Source organism: Dysidea avara, chromosome 11 (genome assembly GCF_963678975.1).
Source record: "Dysidea avara chromosome 11, odDysAvar1.4, whole genome shotgun sequence".
NCBI lineage: Eukaryota > Metazoa > Porifera > Demospongiae > Dictyoceratida > Dysideidae > Dysidea > Dysidea avara.
The window spans coordinates 17,411,482-17,437,090 of NC_089282.1; the positions used below are offsets into that span (position 1 = coordinate 17,411,482).

Consider the following 25,609-nt stretch of genomic DNA (forward strand, 5'->3'; position numbering starts at 1 on the left):
TGACCAAGATAGTGATGTATTAAGGATTACTCCCAAGTAAGTATGTTGATCAGATAGATTTAAGATGTGATTATTGAGGGTGTAGACGTGATTGAATGGTGTCAAGGATCTTGTACAACGTATGACAGTACATTTACTAACATTGAATCTAAGTTGCCAGGTGTTTGCCCATTCTGATAACCTATTCAGGTCTTCTTGAAGCATGTTGGCGTCTTCTGCACTGTTAATAACTCTGTAAAGTAGACAATCATCAGCAAACTAGCGGAGTGGTGAGTTGATATCTTTAGTAATGTCATTAATGTATAACAGAAACATTAATGGTCCGAGCACTGTGCCTTGTGGTTATTTATAAGCTTACACTGTTCCTCTGAAGAATACTGTGACTGCTCTATTAGAGTCTTTAGCTCTGACTGCTCTATTAGAGTATATCGATCTTTTAAACAGGTATTCAAGGGGCCCTTCATGGGGCCTCCTGGGGCCCCTTTCAGGCTGGGGCCCGGGGCAAAATGCCCCAGTTGCCCCCCCCCCCTGTGGGCGGCCCAGTAATCATATCATAGATCACAAGTATTTCTTGACGCCCGCCGCTAAATCTAGGTCACAATACTTGCATACTTTCCGGAGTTTCAAATTTAAAAGACTACTACCTGTTTGTGATCTGTCACTTCTCAAGGCTACGTATAACATGGTAAGGCCTGATATGTATTGCGTAAGATCTAATCCATATGGCGCCGTGCTTTTTTTTGTATTTGCCGCCTGCAGGAGTCTACTAAGGAAAGAAAAATCATCAACGCCGCTTTATCGAACACATACTTAGAAAAAATAGCAGAAGAAACTGTTAAAATGGAAGTACTTCTCCATCGTAAAACCTCTGCAGGTATGTCCCAAGCTATGTTAGTGAAGTGAACTATCAGTTTACACGCCACCCTACTATAATTCGAAGCCTCAGTGCCGCTTGAGCTGGCTAATGGCCTTTAAATATAGTAGCGCTCAAGTTGTCATTGATTTATGTTCTGGACCTACACTCGGTTGGGGTATTTCCTTGTCGGATGAAAACAAATTGTAAACTGTGGCGTTATAAACGACCTCTCTAATGCCAGTGGCTTGGGTTGTGGTCAAGTGGTGAATTCCTGTGCTGAATTGATTTCCTATTTCCCGCCCTAAAAGCAGTACAGAAAATTCCATTATGCCCATTGTGACTTCACCTTTGGTACAACTAGCTAGCTAGAGCTAGCTACATAAGTAAAATTTACCTGGCATTTACTTGCTTAACATAGTAAAACTTGTGTAGGGTATTCCGGATTTCCAAGTAGGTTACGCCTGTTTTGTATAAAATAACACTGTCTTCTAAACAAGGTGCCATAACTTCCGCGTACTCTGGTTGACAGACACGAAGTTTGGTTTATCAGATTCCTCTATGAATGGCAATTCGATTCATGTGTAAGTTCTTTGTGTAGTAACGAAGGGGAAGCTGAAGAGGAGCCTTGTACCACAAAATTTACATTGTTCAGAATGCCTGTAAAACACATGTTTTTCAACATATCTCTGTAAACTAACTTGTTTAACAATTTGTACGGTCAGAGTCTTGTTAAGCATCCTTTGCTGCATAGAATGATACCAAATTTAACGACTTTGGTTGAGGATATCAACTTGTACATTGGGATTTTCCTGCTGAGATAATTTAATTTTCCAATAGGCTAATGTATGGAGTGCGTATTATGTCATCATCAGCAGTAAATAACTGTCGCTATGGTGACATTTTCCCATTTGTACAGTCGGAATTGGATAGAGAAATTCAAGGGCTTTCTTTTGTTGTATGGTGTGTTGTAGAGATTTTGTGAGTTAAAGGTTGTAAATTAGTGTTTTTGTATGTAGTGTAAAATTCATGTATTTTGCATTAGACAACAAATGACAAGGGATGATGAGATTTTATGATCAGCCTGTTTTACCAAGCTGAGGTTTCAAAAAAGATATTAAACAGATATTATAATATAATTCTTAAATTTTAAGGGTTTAACCCAGTGTTTTGAAAACTTTTAATTTGACCACCTGAAAATGCTTGATTTGACAAATCCCATACATATGTTTTGATATGAACATTCTTCGTACAGTTCTAGCTCAAACACCTACATTATAATCAGGTGGCATCATGTAACAAGAATATATATGGCCTCTAGGGTTGAAACCAGGTCAGTACTCCTGACCCAGATGACCCACTGACCTGGAGAACAATTCAGGTAGACCTAGGATTAAAACTGAAGCATGTGCCAAGAGCTACACTTTGGCTAGAATGTCAAGTCAAGTAAACAGGTAACAGGTACATTTTATATTGAACAATCAGTCAGCGGAAGTGGCTTCACTATAAAGTGGGTGTGACTCATGCATACCTACAAACCTCACTGATAAAATTAATTAGCATAGTCTCCGCATATTTCTACAGACAGTATCACACATTTCCAATAAGTGGGTGTGGCTCATAAAAGAAACTGGCCTGCTGCACAATTCACACAATTAGTGTGCATGGCTCTACATGTGCCTGCAGACAGCAACAAACAGATTCATCCGTTCTTACAGACTGTAATATACCTACTGATAAATGGGCGTGGCTCCACATATGCCTACAAGCAAAAACACAATACCTACAAGTGGGCATGACTTACGGAACAAGTTGGGCTAGACAATGAGAACCATCATATTTTAGGTGGTCCCCAAAGTTGTTCAGTTGGACCAAATACTACACCTCAAGTAGTCTCAAAATTGCTGCAGTCAGTCCCTCCCTGGTCTCTACTCCTAACCTTCTGGAGCATCCACCATATAAATAGCAACGCTACGTTTTTTGCCAATTAGATTGTTTTTAGGTTGGATGTAATATAAGTTGGAACTCCAACTAGAGGGGTGCAGCTAGCAAAGAGTCAGTTTCAAAAAGGAAGAGGACTGTGGATAAGAACAAAATAATTAGGGGCTATGAAGAGCTCTAAACAAGCTTACAGCACAGATCAAACCAGCTTCATGCACAAAACTATACATCCATCTATGGTAATTTCTAGGTCAGGAGTTCAAACAGGCCTCGGATTGATCATATGGCTTATCAATGGCCAAACTAAAGTACCTAGAAAATGCAGTGCAGTGATTTTAATACCATGTGTATTCTAATTGAGTGTTAGAATTGTAATGTGTGGGTACATAACTATAATTTGTCCGAGTTGATAACCCTGCTTCAGTATCTCTTTACTGTCTGGATTGTACTCACTGACCTGAACAGTTTGTACAATACTATGCTGTGGCACGTAAGCTATTCATCTTGCTGTCTATACTGCAATATCACTATCCCACTAGGGGCCTGCAAAGATAGTGACTGAATAAATCTGCCGGTTACACTAAGAGAGCTACACAGTGTATCTCCCTACATATGTACGCACTCACATGCATCATCCAGCACAGGCCAACGTTGAAACCGGGTCACTACTGCTGACCCGGATGACCCACTGACCCGGATGTGACCCGGATGTGACCAGGATTAATTAAAGCCGAGACGTGTTTCAGCTAGTCTCGAGCGAGCGAACGAGTCTACATTTTGAGCGTTCCATTCGTGTTGAGTAAATATTGCAACTTCAGCCTAGCTGTAGGTTGAAGACCAAAAAAAAAAAAAAAAAAAAAGGTCTTCACCTACTGACAATAGCTACCCCTCACCATAGATACCCTCAGTTTCATGCTACATACTACACTTACTAACAAATGGGCGTGGCTGAGCGTATGTTGGTAATGCGATAAGTGGGCGTGGCTCACGAAAGAGCTACACGATAGCGTTTATAAGTTTCCACGTCGTCAAACGAACAATTTCGTTTCTCACGTGATCCAATCCGGGTCAGACCCGGATAAATTGTAAACCGGGTCAGACCCGGATGACCCGGAGAAAATGTGACCCGGATGACCCAGATGACCCGACCCGGTTTCAACGCTGTCACAGGCATAGAATTGTTTCTATGTATACTTGTACTGTATACTTGTACTACATTCTTGGCTCAAAATCAGTAGTTAAACTGTCATAGCTTACTTAGCAAAATGGCTGACTTTAGCTAATTCACTGCATGATGTGAATAGCTTTGTAAGTCTAAAACAGGACTAGCAAACAGTGATTGTGTTTTTCAGTAGTAGTTACTGTGCTGTAGTGAATGGTCCAGCTGAGCACCTAGGTGATCTGACTCATGCGACCTAGCTAGAGGGCTGGAAAAGATGATTGTATTTGACGACGCATCACTCTAAAGTAGTGGGGGACCACTTTCACAGACCACTGGGACATGGCTGTGGTGAAGCAGGAAGCATAGGACAAATTGCAGTGCTTTCTAGTTGTAGCTGTAGTTACTGTAACTGGTCTTGAAAGACTGATAAAATATTAGTCGCATTTGAGAGAGCTAATCATTAGTTAGACCAAATCATGATTCATTATGCTAATATAGATAGCTTTAGTCATAAAAGTCCATGTTATTGACCGGTTGGAAATACGTACAGATGTCTATCAGCCAATTTTCAATGGTAGTTTTTAAGATGTCAACAGCCAAAATTATATGTGTTTCTCAAATTTCTTTATAGCAAGAAGGATACAATCATTCTACATTGTGTATAGGGACAGAGAAATGCAGGGAGGAGGGGGGAGTGGAGGAGGGGGCAGCTCCCCCTCACTTTACAGGGTAGAGAGAGGTAGCCACCCTCATGTCTTTTTGCTCATTAGCCAACTAACTTATTTTGCCTTGAATTATAGTAGGATTTGTGCTAAAGGCTTTGCAAGAATGAATATCATTACCTTTTGCTGGTAACTAAGTGATTAATGAAATGCTAGTGATACAACTTTACTTACAAATGTATTGTGTTATCTAAGTAATGAAGTTACTGTAACGACTTAAACATTGTGTAATTTTTTTATTCTGTAAATAAGAAAGTTACTAATCTCATTACTAATCCACTGAGTAACACCTAGCCACAACGAAGTAATGAAGCAGTAACAAAGCCCACCTCAAATTAATGAATGAAATTTACTAACCAGTTACTTTCTCTTGAATACAATTATAACAATTTGTCCAAAAATGTGATCATGTCACCTGATAAGGTGGTAGTTATGCTTTTGGCTGTGTATACAAGGTAATGGCCTACTTTATTCCACAGACTGGACTCATGGACTGGATTCAACTCAACTTGCAGATTGAGCTGGAAAACGGCTTTCTATATAGAAGTAAACTATCTCTTGCAATGCTGGAGAGATGCCTATCTTTGAGCTACGTGTACGACTCAGAGTATTGATAATTAATGAAACATGCACGGCAAAAATAACTCATACAATAATTAATTAGAAGACTATAGTCCAACTGCTGAACTGTATAGTCATACACTCACCGTAGCTTGCACAATAGGACTATATATCACGGAGGGCAAGTGTGGGCTGTATGGTTAAGTTCAAGTTAGGCATAAACATCGTGCCAATTTGTTCCCTTGATAGAATTTGAATGCTGTCACATATCTAGGCATGTAGTGAATGTCTTAGCTACTATACCATAGTATGGGAGGACTACTGGGACTAGGGACGAATCCAAGAGAGAATGGCCCACACCTGTTGACGTGATTCTCATCTGCTGTAGCTATTCGAACAAATTGGTAGTACAATGTTCGCACCTAACTTGAACTCAACGAGCTACTTGATATGGCCCACATTTGCCCTCCATGAAAGAATAGATAGTCCTGTTGTGCTAGCTACAGTGAGTGTACCTATACAGTTCAGTAGTTGGGCTATATAGTCTTCTAATTAATTAATGTATGAGTTATTTTCACTTGTTTCATCAACAAGAGAACTGAGCCGATTTATCATATTAGCAGTTGTACACGTAGCTAGCTCAAAGATAGGGGTCTCTCCAGCATTGCAAGAGTTAGTTTACTTCTAGAAAGTCGGTTTTCAGCTCAATCTGCAAGTCCAGTCCGTGAGTCCAGTCCGCGGAGTAAAGTAGGCTCAAGGAAATATACAATGAAACCTGTGTATAACGATTACCTTGGGGCCAGACATTTCTGACCTGTACAATATTATACAGGTGGCTGTTTTTCTCCATAGGGCGGTCAACAGTATTTTAGTAGCTATGACTGTTATCACTATTAAGAGGCTCGCAAAAACTGTTATAATGTTCAGTTTTGTTAACCATTATAGTACAGAAATGGCAAGGTGAGTTTGTTATGAATGATGTTAGAATACTTTTTAGCAATGACACCAGATAGAGTATAATTATAATATTCATTAAAAGGCAGGAAATGTGATAATTACTAGTTACTGAAGTGGTGCCGCCAAGTGTCAATAGTGGTGCTTAGATTAGTGGCTGAACAAGCCACTAATTTGTTCGTTATAAGGCAGCAACTGCTATAAGTTATGTATACAGTAGTTCATAGGTGACATTCTTGGCTGGTTCATAGGTGACATTCTTGGCTGGCCGCTGTACATGTTAGACAGGTGATTGCTTAATACAGACTACAATGCATATATTTGTGTGGGAAAATATTTGGGACCTCATCACCATCAAAGGTGACCACTTAATTCAGGTGACCTTTAACACAGGTTCCACTGTAACCACTGTAATATTATTATAGTTACTTATGTGAGAAATATGTAACTGTTATTAGTTTCAATAAGTAACACGTTTTAAAAAGTAACTACCCTAACACTGAGAACGGAATGCTACGTGAAACAGTATTGATCACAATACTCAATAGAGCAGTCGCCTCAGTAACTACTCTAATAGAGTACGGAAACGTTCAAATATGTGTTTAATCTCAAAGGTTTCAAATTTAAATGCCCCCCCTCCCCCACTTTGAAGTACTGTTCTCTGCCTAGAACCCATCTACGTACCCTTCAGCTGCTATTTTTTTAATGCACATTGCAGTGAAATGTATTATTATTATAAATGGGTTACTTTTTTGAGGTGTAGTCATTTTAACCATAACCTTTCTGCAACACTCTCAAGTATTGTAGGTCAAAAGATTTTGTGGTAGTGATAAGCATTTCAGTTAGTTTTAGAGTGTTAGTACTAGTCAGCTCTTTTAGTATGGCAAGTATATTATAGGTTGAGCCATAGTGTAAGGCAGAGGGACGATTCCTACCCTATAACCCACAAACCCTGGTCCTAGAGGGCAGTGGAAACTCACTAAAATATTCTTCATAAGACGTCATACTACTTAGAATAATGAACTGAACAGTAAGTTGTTAATAGAATATTTCGTATTGTATTTTAAAACTTTTTTAAAACAGATTTTCTGTTAATATCTCAACCAAAAGTATAATGGTGCGTGAAACACAAGGACACATTACATGGAAGATATGCCCTAAAATAGCAAGCTGTTTACATAAAATAAGTAAGTACGGTACTGCCCAAATGCAAAATCGTGGGCACTAACTGTGCACGATTAAAACTCGCTCGAAAAGGAGGCATGACAGCCATTTCGTTCACAGATCTTCATCCTTCCAGTTGAGGGATGAAGACTTGCAAATAAAACAGCTGTCATGCCCCCTTTTCAAGCAAGTTTTTAATCATGCGCAATTGTTGCTTGCAATGTTAGTACCGTAGATATTCTTTTTTTTTAGTTTATATACCACACTCGGGAGTTGCTTCTGCTGCTAGCCTGCTACACTATTTAAATTCCACCCTTGATTAGTGGCCACTCTTGAATATTAGCCACACCAATAGTTTTAAAACTGAATGGTTAGCCACCACTTGAACATCATTCTAGGAACACTTAAAAGTTCTTTCCAGATCTTCAGTAGAAACAATCCAGCAGTTTAGCCTGCATGTACACTGAGTGCTGTATCCCTCAGCAAAAAACATCATTTCAATACTAGGCTTATAGAAACTGTATGAATTAAATTTTGTAGTATTTACACCAGTACCAGCATAAGCTGCTTACAAATTGGGTGGTTGCAGGAGTGAGGCTGCCCAGATACAGTCATGGATTTTTTTTCTCCTTTCTGCAACTTTTCAACAAACTTCTTGTAGGATCAGGTGTCCTACAGACCTTCAGCACTTATGCTGTAAAGCCTTAAAAATAAAACAAAACAAGTATACTCTAATAGAGCAGTCAAACAATCATAAATATATAGTCTAATTGAACTGTCACCATGCTGCTGCTCTGTTGTTGAATAGAACTAAAAGATTCAGTCTGAAACTTTTATCAGACATCACACAGCCATCACTTGGTCTGTACGTAGCTCCTACCAGCTCTGATGTAGTTGCTACTTGAAATTGTGTGTAATAAAATAAGATGCAGCAACAGGACAATATGCAGAGGACTAATCAAAGACCAGTTATTGAAACTTTCCAGGCAGTTAACCAAACACCAAATTAAAATTAATATGGTTGGTAGGAGTGCTTTATAAAATAGTTAAAATGCTTTAAAAATTTTGTTGGTAAAATGTTTACTACATTGTTTGAAGTGATTTTGTAGACTTTTTAGTTATCTGAACACTTGGTGGTCACCAGGACTCCTGATGTTACACTTGGGCACAAAATAACAATGTATTGGGATTGTTCTGTCATCCAAGCTTCTATAGGAAGCTCTGCTCCCTATAGAAGCTAAAACCAACTGCAGTTTCAAGACAGTCCAGGTTACTAGATTGCTCCCTAATTCAATTGTGCCATTTTTCCCTTTATGTATGGGGAGCCCTGGAGAAAAATATTCAGTTTTAAAGCACTGTGCATGCCAAAGTAGCCAATTCCAACCCAATTAACTATATATTTTTGAGATTGGCAATCAATGCTCTACCTATTGAGCACATAAAAGTCATTTTTTCCAAAATTTAAAAATTGGGCTGGAATGCCTACTGATAGTGACATCAAGACACACAGTACTGTGTCGTGTGGCCAAGAAAACCAGCCCACTACATTGTGAGTATATTGACAGGAAGGCAGGCCACACAACAATTTGATTAAATTTGTACTAGCCATTTGCAAGATATGAACATTATACTATTTAATTTCTTTGCTTTTTTCTTCTTAAGCCATGTGGGGGGGGGGCTATGAGACTTCGATTTATTTTTTGCATACTTAGCAAAAATTGCTATAAAACATAAACGTGTAACTTGATTACCTCAATCGTTAGCACTAATGAAGGATGTATAAAGGTGAATCACATACCAAATTTGCTGTGAATCTGATGAATATCCAACGACTTATGAATGCTTCTTCATGTAAAAAAAAATCAAACTTTTGTTACAGCACAGGTATATCGAGTATAGGAATAACTTGTGTACGTAAGCTAATCATCATAGCAGTGCCTTTTGATGGTATGAAAAGTAATAGAGGCACAGCTACGTTAATCATAAAGCAAAAACCAAATTAGTGTAAAATTGTGGGATTGAAATACTCTAATCTTTCACCATGGAGTAAAAAAAGGTGCACAAAATGTCAAAATGAAACTTACCAGAGTTCGAACCAGGGACTTCCATACCTAACACCCACATCCTTAACCACTGAACTGCTGCTATCTTGACTGATCACCTCACTTAATTTTTGCTTTACAAATGAATTTTCTAGTTCAAATCTGCTTATAAATATTTCATAGATCTACCAATAGAAGTACTAGATTATTCCATGCATGTTCTATTAGAAGTTATGTACTTTATTAGAGTATTACAATAACTAGTATCATACAGTACGATAGTACTGTATAGTAGGGACATCGAAGGTGTGGGGGCGATCCGTGATATAATATAACCCAAAAACCTGCCACGATTTTTTCTCACAATGACATGACCGTATTGGTTGGGTAAAACCAAGCCCCAAAGTGTCTTCAGATTGACCTGAAACGTTTCCGTCAAGTTGCTACAGAATTTTTTTTTATAATAGTGCTGTGATTAACTCTTAAAGTATTGTGACTGGTTTTGTGAAAAACAGGCTATTTTGTGGTCATGAGCTTGCAAAAAAAACTTCACAAACAAGTATAAGAAAAAATTAGGAATTTTAAATCAGAGTAAGTAGCACAGTAGGGATATTCACTTCTTATTGTTTTTACAGTATTTGGACATTACGCACTACTCTGATCCAGCTTGTTTCAGTATTTTTTATTGCAACACTATACACTGTCCCTACTCTAATTTTAAATTCCTAATTTTTTCTTATACTCGTATAAGTAATAATAAGTACTTCATTTTAATGTCAAGTTAAATTAATGTGTTATAGGGTCTGGTACTTACCAGATTACATTTAGTGCAATTGTACACTAACTCATTTCTGTTGTGTACAACCATTTACACCTGTAAAATTGCACTATAAAGCTGTTTTACTGTGAATTAATGTCGTACACTACTCCAGCTTGTAGTTTCAGTACTTTTTATTGATGTGCTACAGTCCCTACTGTAGTTGAAATTCGAAAAAAAATTGCGTATTTGTATAAAGATAATAAGAAATGTGGTTAAAATTACATCATAAAAATGAATTCTATTCTGAATATATGAATGAATTAATGTACAAAAAAACTACAAGGCCTAAAGACATGTACTAACCGGGGATAGAATTGCTATCAAACGAAGGCACGAACATTATAATATCAAGTACACAGAAAAATTTGGAATTTTCAACTAGAGTAGGGACCATAGCACATCAAAAAAAGTACTGAAACAAGCAGGAGTAGTGCACGATAAAACAATAAGAAGTGTTATATCCCTACTGTGCATTTCCATTATATATGGTATTCTTGAGCACAGTAAAGATATAACAATTCTTATTGTTTTACTGTGATTTAATATCGTGCACTACTCCAGCTTGTTTCAGTACTTTTTATCGATGTGCTGTGGTCCCTACTCTAGTTTAAAATTCCAAATTTTTCTGTGTACTTGTTTTAAAAAACTGTCAATTTAAAAATGAAGTAGGGATCTATGTAACAAAAAGCAGTGAAGCAAGAGATGAATGATGGTATTACAGCATAGCTCAATGGGAAAGTCCCTACTTTGGTATTGAACAAAACAATTGTTATAGGTGTGGTCTTCGTACCCTATCACTATTAGTCCACCTAGATCTTCATTTGATGGGTGTGGTTGCTAAGCTATCACGAACAGGATCCCAATCACGAAGTTGCAGATATCTAGCTAGTATACCTCTTATAGTAGTGCCGGGACCTAAGCGCTTCTGAATCCAGCTCTGAAGTATTTCTGTGGCATCTAATACCCCTTTCATATGGTCACTTTAAACCAGGTTGAACCCACATTCAACCCGGGTTAACGCGTTCATATGATCACCTTAACCAGGTTGAACCCTCGAAGTCATAACCAAGTTCAACCTTACAAAGCAGTAGGTTGAACTCAGGTTTAGCTCAGTTTATGACTTCAAAGCGAGTTGCGGTTTTTAATGAATACATAAAATGCACAGAAGACAATTATCACTCAATGAATACCATCATGTGATGATTGCTTGTGAACAGAAACTGGGTTGAACCTGGGTTGAATGTGGGTTATTCAACCCCACTTTTGGGTGGCCATATGGAAAGAGTGTAAATATGTTGCTGAAAGCAAGGCTGAAAGAAAGTGTGATACAGAAAATTAACGTCTTGATATGGTTTTGTTTCTTGAAGAAGAAGACAACCAACCTGAATGAAGATAAAAGGAAAGAGGGAACACACTCATCGGAACCCCAAAAGGCACATCTGGTGAGTTTGTTACTGTGGCATAAAATAGTGGTCTTGCGCTGCTTTGTTTGGCCTCTAGGCTTGCGACCGTGGTCAGTGAATGAAGCAGACAAAATTTCAGGTTTTGGCATTTTAAAAAAATTCTATATCCAGTCACTGGTGAGTGTTTTCTTGATTTTAATGCTGTATTTCATGTTAGATGGACTAATGTTATTGCTCAAAGGTGATTTTTGTTGCATAAGATACCTCTAGGATGATTTTTAAAGGCGGCGCGTCACTTTTGGAGCAATTTCTACTTAAACAGTACTACCGCACTGTTTGATATTACCGAATATTGAAGTAAACTATGCAATAGATCTACCAATGGAAGCTCTATATTGTTCTAGAACATTCTATATGTATGAAGTCCTCAAAAATGTACATTCTATTAGAGTATTACAATAAATATTACCAAACACTAAAAACATGCGTTACAATACACTTATAAGTCTGTCTTCAAAAATCATCATCGTGTCTGTATAGAAAAGAAGAAATGTAAGTGAAAGCAAGCCTCAAAATCAGCCATAGGCTGGTTGTCGGGCCTTAAACTACAAAAAGAAGTAAAATCCATGCAAAAACAGCCCAGTTGTAATGGTGCGGCCTTAAAAAGCCTGGATGAAAAGGTTGTGAAATCAAAGGTGGTGGCCAAGACACGGCTGCAATAATGTTAATTTTAATAATAGCTGCATTATTAAAATTTATTAGCATTAACATCATTGTAGCCATTTCTTGGCCATCACCTTTGATTTCACATCACCTTACCTTAATACTTTCACCATTCTATTAGCTACCCCATGTGTCTCATTATGAATTTTAGTTGTACAACCGCTACTTATAGATGGTCCCTAACAAACCCTATATCTTTTAGGTGTACATTTTTCAATTGCAAAAAAGCAGCTTAAACCAACTATGAAATTGAATAATCAGTGTTGTATATTCTAGTGGCATGAATAATATTATAGTTGCCATCGTTATTAATATGAGATTCATGTATGCATATATCAGAAAGTATATCTTTTAATAAAAATATGCTGACTTATACAGTATTCACAGGATGTCAACAGCAACATACAGCACTCTGCCCAAATACTACACAGAGTGGATGTCCTCCATTGGAAATTGCACAAGAAGGGGGTCCCATTCCTTTCACCGGAATACCCAGAGATGCCCAACCAGATAGTATGGGTACTTATAATATCAGTGAGGGATACAATCCTGTCTCAACAAAAGGATTGCTTGAAGCAGTAAAAGTCAATGAAAAAGTTGTGTTGTCACCAGATGGACAAAGTGTCACAGCACCTGACAGTAAGTTGTCATATATGTACATTGTGATCATGTGCACATGCTTTGATCACAGGATTACAATATAGGTGATGTATCTTTGAATATAATGTAAGGAAATTACAAACTAGCATAGGGTTAAATTTGTATATCAGGTGATTTTCTTGTTTAGCCTTTTTATTGTAGTGGTGGTAACAGGTTTTTGAGGGGGAAATTTTTGTGATTTTTGCAGATTGGCAGCTATCCGTGAAACATAAAATGGTACTGTTTAAGCATTATAAAGCAAAACTTTTCTCCGACAAATTTTGAATGGAAACCACTAAAAAATTACCCTTGTAAATGATGGTCAACTATCCCTCACATTTGTGTTAGGAGCTATGGACAAGAAGGGAGCATGTAACTCTGTACAAAATTCAAACAAGGCTGTTGTGTGGTATAAAAGTAACTTTATAATTTTCTTATTAGGACATTATACAGAGACGCATGCTCAAGTATGTCATATACCAGCATCACTGAAACAAAGTTATGGAAATGAAGTCAAATGGAATGACAGAAGAATAGTAGCACAGGCATAACAGGGTAGCCTTTCTGTATGTGAAATTACTTCACTCAACCATCATAAAGTTATCCTTTGACTTGACAGCCATGCACCTATTGAAGCCAGCTTGGCTGCCTTTACAGAATACAATGAAGTAGTGGTTCATTCTGCATATCCCTGTTGCACATAAGGATGATGTAACCAATGATATACATAGTAACACTGGACACCATGTTTGAATTTTGCCTGTTGTATTGGTAGTGTACAGAGTTACACACTCACTTGTCCATAGGATTTGATGTGAGCTCCTGTTTGTATTATATCTAGTATGTGTGAATGGGTCATTTCTGGTATGTTTAAACAACCAACTGGTTCAATGGCGGTCAACACAATACTTTTCATCTTGCCACATGCACAACTGCACATCTATTGACAGACATTAATTACTTTATATTTCAAAAAAGAATATCACTTCTGAGATTTGGGACGTTAATTGTGTACTGTGCAGATCAAGGTCTCATGGAAATTATACGCATGCATATTTGTTTTCTTATCACACAGCTTATTTCAGGCGTTGTAAATATACCTACTACTATAATGGAGATCCTGTAGTAGAAGTGAGTTCATTTGAAAGCTTGAGTAACCCTAACCATTTCATACAATGGTATGATGATGATCATGTTGATTGTGCTGAAGGCCCTCATGGTGTAGACTGTGAGGTATGGATTAAGAATTTCATGGTATCAGAATTTTATACAATGATTTATTAGCCGAAAAGAAAAGTTCAACCATGCGACAAGTATTTCTATTGGGTAGTGAAATCTACTGATGCAGACTCAAGTAGCACATCTGTGGATGGTGATCAGTTATCATATATTTATTTATTGGCTCCAATTGGATACATCCCAGATGTTGGAGGAAATACATATTCTGATCATTACTTGTCATTCTTAAATAAAAAGGCAACAATTACTACAGATAAACTCTATGCTGATAAGTTTCTTATTCAGAAAGCACCTTGCAGTGTCATACCTGCAAAATGAATACATAAGTTACACTGTACAACTATTTGAGACATAATGTACTGTGTAATCTTATATGCATAACTTAAAAGTAAAATTACCTGAGCATCATCTATGGATCACAATAGGTGAGCAAGGCAGATTATACAAGAAATATTTACAGTAATTATAGGGCCACCCAGCACACTTTGTCCTCTTTGAAAAAGGCGTACTCTTTCAGATATACAAAGTTGAATCAGTAGCTATAAAGGGTGGGATACACTGTATGCACAAGTATACACACCAGAAGTGGTGGTAAATATTGTAATTCGCTTCTTTTTGTTGCAAAATAATTTTCTGTGTGTTTGAATAATAAGAAAATTTCTTACACAAAAATTTTTGCAAAAGATAATTGAGCAATCATTCATGTAAAAATACTTTGACACAAAATTTTGAAATGTTTTTGTACGAAAATGAAAGTAAATTATGGTAGAAGACCATGTATATAGAATTATGAATACCGTGGAACTTGTCCTAGCCAGTCACTTTCTGGCCATTTTTTCAGGTAGTTGTGTCAGTGTAGAAATGTGTTAATGTCTTGCTATAGGGAAATTTTTAGATGGTCTTTAGTAATGTGGCATTTTTATACAGGTGACTGCTATGTACTATATAATGTGGCAGCTGATTTCATCAAATATGGATACTATTATGAGGTGGTCTCATTAATGAGGTCATGAAGTATAACTTAGCTATGTTTGGGACCTACTTGCCATGGTCACTATAATGAGGTGGTCTTATTAATGAGGTAATGTAGTACAACTTAGCTATGTTTGGGGCCTACTTGACATGGTTACTATAATGAGGTGGTCTTATTGAGTACAACTTAGCTATGTTTGGGGCCTACCTAACATGGTCACTATGAAGAGGTGGTCTTATTAATGAGGTCATGGAGTACACCTTAGCTATGTTTGGGACCTACTTTTTCTTGGCTGATGATTATTCACACTTCACAAATAAGATCAGGATACTCTAATAAAGCAGCCACTTTACTAGTCAGGAAAGACTGATATACCCTAATAAAACAGCCAACTCTAGAGCATAATCTTGATTTTGAAAGCATAATTTTGAGCATAATAGGCTGGGTATTTATATGATTTGTAGCAACCTTTTCACAATTATATGCTCACTAAATTTCAAGGCAATTAATTTTAGTAATTCATCTGCATTATATAGCAACTTTTGCAAGAGAAAATAAATTATTGGCCTCCGTAAATTGATAGCAGGAATTTTGCATACATAAAAAGTGAAAACCTTACCAGTCGATATGAATGCATAATGTGGTGAACTGGCTTTTTTGGCTGTACAACACACTGTCATGTGTCTTGATAGCTGATACTGTATGATGCAAAGAAAGGCTTAACTTTTGTGGCTTGTTTTAGGAACCCATCTATTGAAACTTCACAGGCATGTGAATGCATAATTTCTGTTGAATAACTAAAGAACTCATTGTGTACTGCCTGTCTTGAGTCTGTTGGTAATTCGCTGAGCGTAAAGCAACTATTTTGCAAATGCAATGGTGGGAAATTTGTGTGTATCAAATAGTCTAAGCCAAGCAAATTCCTCCATACATTTGTAGCAGTAAAAAAGAAACAAAACTAGGTGACCAGAAATGGCTGAATTATCTTTATTCAAAAATTTCGAGTTGGCTTTGTGCCTGCAGAATAAAAATCTGATATATGTATGACCTTATATTACCCACACACACACGTCTACCATTGTAGAGTTACACTCTTTGGAAATCAAAACAAGAAACAGCTCCACATGGTGTTATGGACATTCAGGGGCGGATCTAGGGGGTTTCTGAGGTTTCTGGAAACTGGTCAAGTGTATTCAGGTAATCAAAATTATATTTTACAGTGATTTGCAATGGTACAAAAGTTTAGGTCGAAATACTCTAATAGAGCAGTCAACCACTCTAATAGAACAGCCACATTTTGTATTTCTCTTAAGAACTGTAAGTAGCTAGCTAGCTACTTTATTTACCTGTGCCAACACAGTAAAAAATAGTCCAAAATCTTATAACAGAGTGTTAAAATCTGAAAATCTTCCTGGGGGGATGCCCCAAGACTCCCAGAACAACATCCATGTCTGTTGTATGCTTCAAATATCAAATTTGCTCTGTCCATTAACTTCTTAGTCTGCACCTGATATTGTACCAGAAGCAAGCACAATTAGGCAGCCTACACTATACTTAACATAATTATATTTTTAAACTGTCAATACTGCTACCAGATTCAGGGGCGTAGGGAGGGGGGTTCCCAGGTGATCAGGAACCCCCCTGTAAAATTTAGACTTCTGAGTTTACAGCAAGACCCTAACACACCATTTAGTGTGGCAGGACCAAACGAGTGAGTAATAGTGTATGGCACAGCTACGTATACAGCACAACCATTGATAAAGCTTGCATCCATTTCTCAGGGAAGGATTTACAGAGGTAACACGAGCTTTCTTGAAAGCTTGTAAAAAAAGATTGATATACTCTAATAGAGCAGTCAGGTATACTCTAATAGAACATGCATGTAAATATCCACTATGTTAAGGAACTTCATTAGTGGAGTTTTTCAGACATTCTGACATTAAATAAATGCAAAACTGAGCATAACCTTATACTGCTATAGCTTTGGTATGCAGTGTTTAAAGATATAGAATGCCAGTACTTTATGACTTGGGCATGCAGAATGAATGCATGCTATGGCATATTTTGTAGTTATAATGTTTTGATTGCAAGTCATTCCAATTGTATCAGTGGATTCATGGTCCCTATACCAGTTAGATAACTATCACTTACAAATGTCTATATATCATTATATGTGTCTCTATGTGTTATGCTGTATGTTTCCACTAGATATAAGAGTACAAGCTTAATCCCAGGGGCATCTATATAGCTATGCACTATAATTAATGTACTATTTTTTTGCATAAAATATAGTTTTGATTCATTAAAATATTGAAAATCTCTCAGCGGCTGGGGGCTGTGTCCCCACTGAGACCCCTGCTTCTGGTAACTCAATACTGCTGTTGGAATCCCCCTTCAAAAATTCCTGCAGATTCAATTTCAAACTACACAATTTTCTGCCCTAGATTTAAATTTGCGTATAGTAAAAGTTTGGAAACCAGTCACCAAGTTCCTGGGGCCACCCTTGACATTAGTATATTCATGTTAAAACATCTGACTTTGGTAACAGCTACTGGTGTATGCAGGCTAGTCTCATAGCAGTGCCTTTTAATAGTTTGAAAAACAAAAAAACTACAGAGTTACTAAGCAAATTTTCAGCAAGTGTAAAATTGTAGGATGCTAGAACAACCACTGTGAGATAAAAAGGGCATGAAAATGTTGAAATAAAGTTGCCAGGATTCAAACCAGGGGCCTCCATATTGAACACCCAAATCCTTAACCACTGAGCAAAACTGTTCACCTCACTTAATTTCTACCTTATAAATAAAATTTCATACAGAAATTGTGTTCTACATGTCATGTATTGGAGGTAGCTCTCAAAAATGTTTGCTCGTAAAAACCAACCCCAAAGTCATCCTATGGTTGGCTCTGAAGCCTTATAGCTGCAGTACAAAAAAGTGTGAACTCCACACAAAACAGCCAATCTGTGAAAAGGGGTGTGGTCTCCAAAAGCCTGAGTGAAATGTGAAGAAATCAAGGTGAAATGACTGCAATGATGTTAATGCTAATAACATCATTTACAGAAACAATTAAAATTAATTGTGAAAAGAGGGTGTAACCTCCAAAAGTCTAGGACATTTCAAGGCCGTATATGGTAAATAGCCTACAACATACGATACATAACACAGATTTTGGATTATAGATTTGAAAAAAAAACATGAAAAAGTAGAAAGGAATTGGAGGAAATTTAACCACAAATTTGAAAATCCCTTGTGAATTGAATACCGTGGACAGTAAACACTCTAATAACATCCCAATGTCTTGACACTTTTAAATCCTCACTCCATTAGTGCTACAAATGTAACAAACATATTTAGTATCAGCACTGCAGGTCAGTTCAAAAAATTAACTCGTTGCATGCTGTCATTAGTAAACCAGGCACACGTCCACTAGGCATGCACTTGGTTTACTGAAATTGTTTTCGTAAATTGTGTATGTGTGTGTGTGTGTGTGTGTACACCCACCTACCTATCTATGTTTGTCTATACACACCCACATGAGCAAAATCGTTAAATAGTAAAATTATTATTATTGTTAGTTTGTTACCATTATAGAGTTCAAGTTCTTGTTTGAAATCATCAACATCATCAATTTCGATTAGTGATTGAGCATGAGGTAGATCATTCCATAATTTTACTGCTAAAGGTACGTAGGAAAAGTGTAAATAAGTTTCAGTTCTAATTGGTGGAATAACATAACAATGAGAGTGACTGCGAGTTCATGAGGTTAAGGGAATTAGAGACTTCAACAAGACCATGAATCAATTTAAAGAGAGCATAAATAGTTTAAGGTAGTTTCTACTTTGTTTTAAAGTTGGCCAGGATAGGTGTCTAGTCATTACACCACTGCAGTTGAGAAAAGCCATTCAAAACAAAATGAACTGCACTCCTCTGGACTTCATCTAATTGATAGATTTGATATTGTAGGTGAGGGAACCATACAGTAACAGCATGTTCTACTATTGGTTTCATGAATACCTTATAGCAGTTGGATTTAATTGATATTGGGTATTGAAGGAGATTTCATTTTAGAAAACCGTTTACAGAGTTAGCTTTGTGAAAAATGTTGTTGAAGTGGTCTTTCCAAGTCAAGTGCTGGTCAATAGTTACTTCTAACTGAATACTTAGCTGAAGTTACTTGGCAAGTTTGTTGGCCATAGATTAGATAAGTGTTCTTTGTATAGGATCTTTTATTTGTTATTGCAACATGTAAACTTACACTTCATCTGCCATTAAGTCAGCCCAGGCCTCTACGTTTGGCCACTCCAATTGCAAATAAAAGCACGAGATGAGCCATCATTATTAGACACATAAAAACTACATAAATGTTCTCTGTTTCCCATATCTGTTTATATACTGTCAGGCCTAGTATGATCTAAATATTCCATTATTCCGTATTCTTTAATTATTTTCTGGTTATTCTTGCATACTATATACAAGCTCAGTAAAAGCCAATATAAATGTGTTCCTAAAAGTAGGAAAAATTTTCTTTACAGCAGAAATTGAACCACTGACCTCTAACTTTGAGAGTTGGTGTCTTACCACTGTACCTAGTGTTTCCAAGTGTCTAAAGGCTGCTTTGTACTGTTTTTAAATGCTGCATGTTCATTAACTCGGTGAAATGTTTCAAGTTGTGCCTATAAAATAATTCTGGTGAACTTTGAGACATAGTGAAGGCTAATAAAATGGCTACATCTTTAAGATTTGAGTTACAATAGTAGCTTATGGAATGGTGCCTGAATGCCATATTTTTAAAAATTAAAATGTAGTTTTTGTCACTCAGAAAGCTTCAATGACATCTTGTTCACTCAAAATGATGCAATTACAGATTTCAAATTTATACATTTTTGCAATAAGTGACATGAAACATAGTTATATGCACATCATCTTGTTTGCAACTTCTGTTGCTGAAGTTAGCCAGGGGTGGATCCAGGGTTTGGCAAGGGGATACACAGGATAGTACAGGGGGTCTTTCATATGCTTCAGGATTAAAACTTTTGATGTAGAGTGGTGTTATCTAAATCATACTGCTTTCTAAGTAAACTATATTGATAAAGACTTGTATAGAGATAAGTGACAGTCATGAGTAGTTCAGCCACTGCAGCTATAACAATCATAATAATTATAGACCCAAAGAATGGCATACACAAGATCATGTGCATTTCATTTGCAAAATGTTCTTAGTAAGCTAAGTGTGCCCATGAATGGGATAGTGCTGTAGGATCTAGTTTTTGTATACCCAGCGGCTATGGAGGAATCTCACTAGTAATATGTGTGGTGACTGTTCTATAAGAGTAATTGACTTTGACTGACTGCCATATTAAAGTACGTATATATATCTTGCATAATGTTTTTTGTTCCGGGTTCCATGGAACCCCCTTCCTTTTGAAGAGCCTATATATTACTTGATGAACTGCTGCCAAGTTTTTCTCTAATTCAGTACACCAAAATCAATTCATAAATCAAATACATATGTCAAAACACTCATTTTACCTCTGGAAACCCTATTGAAACTGCTACCCCAGCATCTTTATGCTGAATAGGCGCCTCTAAAATCAATTATCGTTTTTTTTTTTATGTTTTTAATTATTGCATGCAGTTACTTCTAAAGGCTTCAGGTGCATTTCAAATAGTAAGATTTAACAGCAAACTATAGTGCCACCACCCATGGATTGTCATTAATGCATTTTTATAATAAATGACTTCATTCCTCCTAGTGATACATGCTATTGGGAGTATTGGCTTGAAACTACACTACTTAATGGTCCTACTAGTGCACTAGGTCTTATCTACTTTTGGAATAGTTGAATTAATTAAATTATCTAGCTATTTCCTAGCAACTGCATGTACTGAAAACCTATAGTAAATTTTAATTTTTGTTTCTTCTCATACATAATACATTATTGCTACGTTCATATAGCTTCTACTACATAGAATAATTCTACAGAGAGATATTGGACATTGTTTAATTGATACAAAGGAAATTCCAAAAATCAGGCCATTATTGCAAAATGCTACTCCTCCTTCACACCCACACATGTGTCTTTACAAATACACATGAGTATAGCCTAAGAGTAGCACAATAAAGCTACAGAGAGATAATTTCCAAAATTCCTACTAGGGCTTCTCTATGCTTGTACGAACTTTGTTAAAATGTACTTTGGGTTTATGGTATCTAATTATCCTTTCAACATAATTATGCTCACAGAACAGCATATTCCTTGCCTTTCTCAGAAAACATGAAGTTTGAACTTCTAAAGCATTGATTAGGACAATATACAATGATTTCTGTAAGGCTATAGAACTGCTAGCATATTGATATTCATGATTTTTCAATGAATATGATTGAAAACCACAGGAATGTATGTTTTTAAGTGATACAAACACTAAGCCACTAGAAGTAGCATTGTAAACATAAGCATAATTTTTGATATAATTTTATGAATATAAATACACATTAAAATTCAAGAAAAAATACTGCATTCTGATTGGCTAAAGCATAGCAACCATATTAATTTGCATCCAATTGAGCCAAAAAAATTCAGGAGTATAGGTAGTAATGCATTAAGGCTCCCTCCCCTTGGATCCACCACTTTTAGCTGTTCATGATCACCCATTGTGGGAACAAACTGAACCTATTCCCAAGATACACAAACACACACACACACACACACTGAATCAGTTGTACTGACAAATATATGTAGCTACAAATTAAACCTTCTCAGCACAATGTGTTGCTTACCTTACAATAAAGTCTTCCCTAAGAATCCCTATTTTCATAGCACATAAAGGAAGTGATGTCATAAACCCTAACTAAAGATGTAAAGCACATCACTCTTCATTTTAGCTGTACATGAATAAACTACATTACCACTTATATGGCTCCATCGATTAATAAGAGGCAAAACCATCAATCAGTGAATCAATCAATAAATCAAAAAGAGTCATCGCTATCCCACTAGAGATCTGTGAGATGGCTAGCTACGTACTTAAAGCCTGTGAACATGCAAGGAGTCAAATAATCATGTCAAAACACCATACTGAATGCAGGGTTATAAAAATGTTTAGGTAGCCATCATCAAGTGCTTAACTAACAACACTGCTGTCCTATACACAGGAATTATGCATTGTATAGCTACATAATTATAATGCTGTATACATAGCTATATACAATGTAATTCAATTACTGCATGTGACCACTTGATTGTGGTGGACCTACTGGTGGTAGGGACTGCTAGTCCTTTGATTTGAATGGATTGTCAGTTAATTGTCTTCACAACAATAAGACCATACATTGGATGGATGTATAGCATTAAACAATAAAACATCATTAATGTCTTATACAATTAGCTGCAACCTGCTGTATCTAATTCTTTCACTGAATTACAAATCATGATCAATAGCGCTATAGGTCTATACAGCCTGTATGTGTTGGAGCATATCAGTGCAACTAGCTAGCTATGTGTCAACAAAGCAATCAGACCATTCCATTTCAAAGTATTACGTATTAGCAAACAATTATGCATGGAAAGTGGGAGTGTGATAACTAATGGGCATGGCAGAAGTGGATTACAAGGTGTTTATGGGAGAGGTGTATACTGGTAACCTACTAATAGTGTCATCTATGATGGAACAAATACGTATACCCCGAGGTATACCCCATGGCTGGTGTTATTGAAGGTATGGAAATTGTGCTAGCTTGGTTGACAATAGGTAACTGATGAACGGTAGAATAAAGCAGTTCAGCGGGATTTGTATGGTGATCAAGAAAATGATGAAACAGTTGTAAAGGACTGTGATGATACTATTAATTTTTGTTGTATAGAGACTCAGGAGTATAGCTATAAAAAGACAGATACTGAATTATACATTTGGGGTTTTTCTTGGGTAGTGCACTAGTTGTGTACCAGACAGAGACCCATAATATAGTAATCTCAAGAGACAGGTGCAGGTGCTGTAGTGGTCCAATCCTGACTTGTTGTTTGTTTAGTTACTATGGAAGTGGCCTTTTTACATACCTTTATGGACATCCACTTACTTAATTTTTTCCCTCTCTTTTTGTTTTACTGCTATGTATGTGTATCAAATGTGAGTTTTGTTGTAATTGTATTGTGTATGTATGCATTGTGTGGTGTACCATTGTATATGTGTGTCTCTCTGCCAAGGAGGAACGGCCCAGCACAAGAGTTTAAATCATCATCAATCTTATCAACAGCAGTTGGTCCTTGTTTGTCCTTAACAGTACCCAGGGGTGGATCTAAGGGGTGGGCTTTGGGGGCTGAAGCCCCCCCCCCCCCCCCCCCCCTTCACTTTTAGGCTTTACTTGATCAATATGCTGAGGATTATAATGAAATTTTGTCTTAGCATAATTATATGATCACTAATAATACAAATACTCATAAACCCACCTTATATACATCTTTCCAAGGTAGTATTAGTGGATTTATGCTAAAGTTTATGTAACAAGGACCCGGATCAGCATTTGAGGTGTGTACAAGATCGAGATACTCTAATAGAACAGTCACCTAACTACTCTAATAGAACATTCAGTGTAAGTATAAAAGTTGGTTCTGTTATGAAATTTTTCCAAATCTGCCTGTGCCTATGCATACAATGAAGTGCACACATTGGTCTGTTTAAAAGGCTTTTTCATCTACTTGTGTAGTTATTACCGGTACTGGTATACTTAATTCAGGTACACAATTTCCATTGAAAATGCTCTCAGATTCAATCTCGTGTCATTCAAATTTCAGTTTCAACATTATTATTAGCTATATCATGCATGCAATAGACCACTTTATTTAAAGGCATGAGGAATTTAAATAAAGATTGGCAATGTCTGGAGTACATATTTTCTAAACGTAATTGAATGGGTGTACAGGCTTCTAAGCCTCAACCCAAATCACATCATAATCATAATCATAATAAACCACACAATTGTGACCGGATCTTGGAAAACCTACCTTTTGGGCACAAGCAAACTTTTTGGGAAAACTCAATTGAAAATTTCAACAATTTTTTCAATATTAATTTTTTTTTTTTTGCACATTTGGATAAAGCAACTATTAAACCCTCTTGATGTGAAGTTTCACACCCATATCTTCTTTTTCTTAGGAGATATGGATGAATGTATCAGACCATGTAGTAATTTCACATGCGTGGGACAACAATTAACTTACAAATTGGATGATTTGTTCAGGTGCTGGAATGGCTAAAACTTAGTCTTAAACAATAATACATGGGATTTAATTGCAGAAATGTACCAAGAATATGTCATTAAACTATCAGAAATGTCTTTTAAAGTATTCTAGAAGGTAAAAACGGAATTATTGGTAAACAAAGTGATTTGTCACCATTTGTCACCCTTAATCACTCACAGAACTCAATACATTACCATAAAAGTTAGTTTGTAATGTACAGGAGAGAAAATTGGCCATATCTCAGGAATGCTTAAAGATATTAAGCTGAAATTTTGACACAAGATAGATAAGCACCCAGTACCTCAGTTAAGCTATAAAACAGAAAATTGACCAATGTGCCAAAAAGGTAGGTTTTCCAAGATCAGGTCACCACATTAGTTCCCATACAAATTTGTATGTTTTTCAAAGTGTCTCACAGACTTACAGTTCCTTGGATTGAAATGAAACATGGACACAGGGTTTACCACCTATAGAACTACCAATTGGCACAAACAGAGTGAAAATAGTATGTTCATAGGTGAAGATATGGTTTCAAGAATGTAGTACATGCTGTGGTGAAGAATAAGCCTGTTAGTCATAGAAACACTTGCTGACAATATCCTAATGTATCACTATCCAGTTCTACAAGCCATAATCAATCCTTAATGACAGTGCAGTAAAGGTCAAATAATGCTATACTCCCATTCTGTTACTGGATAATTTGCTGGGGTCTGTAACTTACTGTTATAATTGATCTTTTTTAAATTTATTTATTAGACAACTATCCTAGGGATAGTTGTCTAATAAATAAATTTTAAAAATCAATTATAAAAGTAAGTTACAGATTTTGGTATAAACTGCTATCCTGTGTGGTCTGTGGCAATGCTAATGTGAGTGTCAGTAGTAATAAAGGTTGAATTTTATCAAAAGTCATAGTGTAGGATGAACTACAGGTACTCGATGACTAATTTTCATATCAAAATGATCACAGTGCAGCAAGCATTATGACTACACTGCTGTTATGTGCTTAATGTTTCCCTTACTAGTGTAAAACAGTATTTGCATATTGCAATGCTTCAGAACTCTTTAACAGGTTGATAAAGGAGTGTTTATTACCATGCTACAAATTATTACCACTGAGTGCACCCATACAAGTAATGAGCAAGGCTCTGATTGACCTTGTCAGTTATCCCTAG

The 25,609-nt window shown here is 36.6% G+C and overlaps 1 protein-coding gene across 1 annotated transcript; it reads left to right on the plus strand.

Annotated features, from left to right (window-relative positions):
• The first annotated feature begins 604 nt into the window (after positions 1-604).
• Positions 605-14,620, plus strand: LOC136238841 (uncharacterized). Its single transcript, XM_066029464.1, has 5 exons — positions 605-685; positions 760-874; positions 12,733-12,984; positions 14,060-14,217; positions 14,269-14,620. Exons 1-5 carry the CDS (start codon positions 683-685, stop codon positions 14,539-14,541), a joined length of 801 nt encoding a protein of 266 aa, XP_065885536.1. The 5' UTR covers positions 605-682; the 3' UTR covers positions 14,542-14,620.
• The last annotated feature ends 10,989 nt before the right edge of the window (positions 14,621-25,609 follow it).

Excerpts from the sequence above, each read along its gene's own strand:
- LOC136238841 (XM_066029464.1), top strand. Across the intron at positions 12,985-14,059 it reads AAGTGTCACAGCACCTGACA|CTTATTTCAGGCGTTGTAAA; the intron begins GTAAGTTGTCAT and ends CTTATCACACAG. Across the intron at positions 14,218-14,268 it reads CTCATGGTGTAGACTGTGAG|CCGAAAAGAAAAGTTCAACC; the intron begins GTATGGATTAAG and ends ATGATTTATTAG.